General features: G+C 30.2%; 1 protein-coding gene across 1 annotated transcript in view; it reads right to left on the reverse strand.

Annotated features, from left to right (window-relative positions):
* Nucleotides 1-5,213, reverse strand: part of LOC130644855 (prominin-1-A-like) — a 28,677-nt gene extending 23,464 nt beyond the window's left edge. The window contains exons 1-2 of the mRNA XM_057450624.1: nt 5,152-5,213; nt 1,738-1,970 (exon numbers count right to left, since the gene is read on the reverse strand). Of these exons, the coding sequence (XP_057306607.1) occupies nt 1,738-1,960 (223 nt within the window). The 5' untranslated portion in view covers nt 1,961-1,970; nt 5,152-5,213. The remainder of the gene's footprint in view (nt 1-1,737; nt 1,971-5,151) is intronic.
* Nucleotides 5,214-6,000: the final 787 nt, after the last annotated feature.

The following is a 6,000-nucleotide window of genomic DNA, read 5'->3' on the forward strand; positions in this document are numbered from 1 at the left end:
TTTTTGCTATTTCCCTTTATTCTCCATTCTATCATAAAAAAGTTCACTGTTTGTCAATCTCCCCATGTATTAAAACCTGTTTATGGCAGGCCTAACCATGGTTATAGCTATAAACAATTAAGAGTTTTTTCAAATGACAGTTTCTACTCCCCTAGTTTAAAAGAAAACAATTAAAACTGCAACCTTTGATTTTTTTCAGTTCATAAAATGCAGGTACATTTACATTCTGTTAAGTGGGCATTGTGTTTTGTAAAGCTATCACGCAAAACAGATAAGCAGCTTTTCTTGGCCTAATCAATCTAAAAATGTTGTAATGTAATTTGGAATGCTATAAATATCTTTATTTCATATCAAACTGCAGCCTATAAATTTGGCAAGTAGAGAGAAGTCAAAAGATACTGTCAAATGAAGAAACTAACTTCTCTATTTAATCAGAAAATTAATGCTACAATAACTTTTAATAGCAAAATCACTTTTCCAATAAAAAATGTGACTTTGGACTTATCATTGGTAATATCAAATTGAACCCAACAATATTTCTTTTAGTTAACTCCAAGTTTCTCCACATCTTAAAAGAAGGCAGAAGGATGATAAATTTTAAGTAGTTTCTACAATTAAGATTGTCCACAATGAAATTACAAAAATTTTATTTTCAAAAGAGAAAAAAAAAACAACCCATGCAATATTAGTGATTAGTCAACTATACATGAAAGATGTGTCCCAGGTTGGAATCAAAATTATATTTCCAGATAAATTGATGACAAGGTCACATAATAAATAAACAAAACAAGGGAAAGAGCTTATACTATGTTAGGTATGTTCACTCTATCTATCTATCTATCTGTGTAGGACCATCATATATTTTAGCACAAGGAAATACATGCTTAACAACTCTGTGCTAAGTTTGTATACAGGAAATGTTTTAACGACTGTGGCAACTGATGAAATTACTATTTATTATTTCACTGTGGAAACACCCTAGCAAAGTCTTTAATGTAAATAACAAAGAAAATATATTGTTTTTCAATAAATTACTACTATCCAGGTGATAATTCTGGTTTAATAACAAAAAATCATACAATAGTGTCTGCCATTGTTTTTTATATATGCTAGAATATTTTTACCAGTTTAAATAATGAATGTTAAATGAAATAAATGCAAGTAAATGAAAATATCTTATAAAAGTGATGTTCTTGCTAACCAAAAAATAAGTATAGCTGCATAAAAAAATTGTGAAGGATTCAAAAACACCAGAAGATCTTAGGTTAAATTAAAATCATTTTCTGCTGGAATATGAATATATAACAAACATTATTGGCACTTATTAATTCTATAAGACAACCTTCAAGTAATGGGACCAGAATTCCATACAAAAATTAGGCTCTATTATGAAAATTCAAATGTCAAATGAACAAGACATCTTAACAAAATTATATTCATGATTTATAAAAATGGCACTTAAAGATCTATTCAATGGAATGGGATAATCAGCCTTGATTTGTACAAGTGGGTTAATGCAAGCTTTACAACTTCTAATTATAGTACTAATTTGTACAATTCAAGAACATAGAAAAGATTGGAGAAATAAGTAAACCTGTGACATTTTTTCTGTTAATTTCACATAAAAATGCAAGGTATTTAGAACATGGCCAGAACTTTGAGCCACTATTTTGACCATTTAATATTTCATGGATCTATTTGAACAAATCAGTAAAATATCATGCAATAAAAACTTACTTCCTTTAAACTCTTTACCAAAAGATTTTGGCTGCACAGTGTTCATAAACGAGTTTGCGAGATTAAAGAACGGTTGAAGACCTTTGGAATCATACTCCAGTGGTAAATGAGGTGATAATAGTTCAGCTTCATACTTTTTAAAGTTTGCTGTGTTATTTGTTGGCGTCTCACATGCCAGAATAATACCCGAATGTATCAGCACCAACAAGACATAATATTTCATGTTAACTTTTCTAAAAATAAACAACAAATATGAAAAAAATTTAATCCAATAATGAATCATGCCAATGATAAATCAATAAATGTTTTAAAAATTTTTCTCTTCAATGGTAAAATCTTCCTTCTTGTTTCCTTCTTTAGTATGGCCATAATTAATCGCTGATGTATTTTTAGTTAAAAGGACATTGTGCGAGCCACCTTCTAGCACATCCAGCCTGTGACAGCTGTTTTTTTTCAGCACAAATGTTTGCGAAAAGACTTTAAAACAAGATATAATTTTTAACAAACAACTTTAAAGTATAGGAATAATTTAATATCAGTTGATCTACTTGTTCATGGCTTTCAGCTACTGTATGAGAATATAACAATATAGTGTAAAAACACTACTTGAGACAGTCAATGATGCAAAACTTTGGTTGTTATAACACCTGTCCAACTTTTATAAAACAAGAGTTTATTTTGTAGGAATATATCAAAACATACAGCTTTTAACATGCTTTCTTTGAAATGTTATTAAACTTACTAAACCAAATTCAGTCTTTTTTAATTCATGTTACCAATACAAATACTGCCATAATGAAACAGGTATAGCATTTCATGTTAGCAGTTTTTCGCTGACATGAAAAAAGTTGAAGTCGAAATGCTGAAATTATACAATATACTTTTTTGCATGGAAACAATGTGAAAAGTTATTATTTTTTTGTTGTTTAAAATTTATAGAATCTATATTATATTTTAAATATTATTAAGTTAACAATTCCAATTTAGCTTTTAAAATCTATTCCTAAAATTCTGTAACCAAAATCTTTTCTATTTATGTATTCAATTAATAGCTGTATTCAGTTTGTATACAAAGTGGCTTTCAAAATCATAATTATGATAAGAATGCACAAAATAAAAAACTTTTTTTTTCCTTTCTTTATGCAAAGCTTTTGTTTATTTTTTTAATTTTTGTTTCATAATTTTTTATTGGTTAAACAACATGAGTACACCATGCAATTTGATTCAGCTGAAATAGGTAAAAAAAAACAACAACTAAATCATAGTTCCCACCTTTTAAAAATAAAACAACAATAATTAAAGTATATCTACCGTATTTTCCAGTAAACAACTCGCAGGTTATATCTTGATTTTTATGACTTCCACTGTTGATGCGGGTTATAATGTAGTGCAGATTATATGAAAGTTTTAATATTCAGTCATTTATTGTGAAATTTAAGGTTTATACATTTACTGGTGCAAGCAAGTCAAGGTTTCTCTTTTTTAACAGAATCTTTTGGGCGTTGTTTTTCGTGTATTTGTAGTACTGAGAGCCTTATAAAACAGAATAAAACAAAGCAGACATTGTGCTATTTGGACAGTATATATGTGTTGGTCTGGGAGAAAAGTAGGATACACAAAAGATTAATATAACTGCATGCACGATTCTATATGCAGTGACCTAACTTCACGCAATAAGGTTACTTTCACGCATTGAAATTGCTTTATATTTCTATTTCCTGCCAGTCCCTATTACAAGCTTATGAGCTAATTAAATCTGAAATTCTTATATATCTCGAGACTGAAAAGAGCCTTTTAAAATTTGTTAACTAAATTTTTAAGCTCTCTATATATATAACATAAATCTAACGTCACTTAATACCTCAGGTTCCCTTTAATATCAGTTTTTCTGATTCCACCATATTTTAGACCTACATATCTTATAAAAGAAGATATGTCAAAACAAAACACATTAATCTCATCCCGTTCTTTATTATAAGACGGTAAGTATTTCAACAATAACTTTTATAAAAATGTCAACATAATGAATAAAAAAAAAACAGAAAATGGTCTCTAATTTTTGCCATAACGGACCTCAGTTGTAAATCCTCTATAATTTGCCATAGTCACAATCTCAACACATTAAACAACCCACTCTAGCTAGTGTCCAAATGACATCATATGTGGAATATGGGTACACCTTAGTTTAAAACCTAAAGACTAAAACAACCCTTCACAGTATGTGTTGTTCAGTCATTTTTTGTATTAAGAAAAGGAAGTAAACAGACTGAATTTAGTAAGGGTTTTGCTGTAGGCATTATGGATATTTTTCATTTTCTGAAGAGATGATTAGTCTCATCACAGCATGAAAATTTAGTATGTTGTTGGCAGTAACCCTAAGTAAAACATATGCTAAAAATTGTTACTGTTCTGTTCAAAATCTTTTACAAAAAAAATCATTCCACTTTTCTTCGTTTTTAATTCATAAGATTTTCAATTCTCAATAAGAGCATTGTAACAAAAGAAGGATTTATTTAAACAAGCATGCTAAAAACATTCGATTTTTATGTGATACACAATGTAATTCGTGAGATTTGATCATAATAATAATAATAATAATAATAATAATAATAATAATAATAATAATAATAATAATAATAAATATTTAAAGTGGCTAGCCAAGAAAATCACAAAAACCTATAGTTAGTGGATTGTTTCCACTGGGGGCCACTAGAACAAAAAAGAAACAAAAAATGATAAACCGTAGACTGCCTCAGCTCAATCAAACATAGTAACATTTATAATCTGTGAAAATTGAAAAGAAAAAGAATAAAAAACAAAAATTAAAAAGTTAAAAAGTGATCTCCATTAGCTAGAATTTGCCAAATACATTAGAGATGGAAGTCTTAAACGAAAGCAGACTTCCATCACAGGTCACTTGGTCTGGAAGATTATTCCACACTTTTGCAGCTCTAAATGGGAAGGCTTTTTTGCCAAATTCCGTGTTGACCAAGGGAAGTGTGAACCTGTTTTTTGAAGCTCCTCTTGTGATGATTATGACAGTTTTTTGTCATGATTGAATTGGGTATCACCACATACATTCAGACCATTTGCCCCTGCCCCCATATCACACCAAGCCTACAAAGCATACCAGACGTTTTTGTTGAATATTCTAGACTCTGAAATGAGATGACAGGACACAAAATCGTTTGTTTTGTGCCAAAAAACTAAGTCAAGAAGCCATCAATCCCAATACATCACATATTTAGTACATTTAACCCAATCAATCTGTTATTATCTCTTGATATCCAAATTTTACACGCTGTAAAGTCCCTTAGTTAAAAATAAGTGAATCACCATTACGTCATGGCATATAGGACATGATATAAACATAAACAAGAAAAGAAAGCTGACAGAAAGTGTTTCGCTGCTGACCTCGGTTTCTCTTTTCTCGGAAATATATCTGCGTTTGTTTGTTTCGATATTCCTGGGCAGCCTTAGCATACTAGACTTTTTAAATGAAGATTTACGAGATTGCAAGGTATACATGACCACAGATACACTTTAAGCCGCGTTGGCCACCACTAAAAATATATGAATTGATGTATTTGGGGTAATTGCCTACTTGGTATATTGGTTAAAAAACGGAACAAAAAGCATGATAGACAGTAATCATAACTATATAAAGTTTCATATGGGGGAGGCTAAAGGTTAATTCAAGATGCCTGTTATCTGGCTAAGTAACTGCATATATAAAGTCCTCATTGTCAGTTATCTAGCTAGCTATATCTCAAAATAAAAACCTTGGTGTTCTAAATTTTCTTTGCCAGATTTTCCGCATGTATACTATATTGTAGGCACTAGTCGATAAAGCCCGTGAAAAAATCCCATTAAGCCAGGATAAAAATAAAAAAAAGCATCATATGAATTTTCATGTTTTCATGTTGCCTCTATTGTGTAAAGCTTAAACTGCTGATCAAGAAAATGTATATATATATGATGATGTGCTTTTGATGAACGGTTAATGAAATATAACAGTTTAAAATTTTTGCTGACGTCAGCAATGACCAATTAAACCCTAAAAATTTTTTTTGGAAATTAGTATGCCTGTTGCTTTCATTGTATAGGTCTTAAAAGGCTGATCAAGAAAATGTATAGGATCATACTTTTGACAAACGGTTGGACATAGGTTTTTTGATGACATCATCAACCCGTCCATTCCGAGAAAGATTCAGGGGCCCAGTTTTAGGAAGCTTACCCAAATTGGTCCCAGGTGGTCCCTAG

Source organism: Hydractinia symbiolongicarpus, chromosome 5, assembly GCF_029227915.1.
Source record: "Hydractinia symbiolongicarpus strain clone_291-10 chromosome 5, HSymV2.1, whole genome shotgun sequence".
In the NCBI taxonomy this organism is placed as follows: domain Eukaryota; kingdom Metazoa; phylum Cnidaria; class Hydrozoa; order Anthoathecata; family Hydractiniidae; genus Hydractinia; species Hydractinia symbiolongicarpus.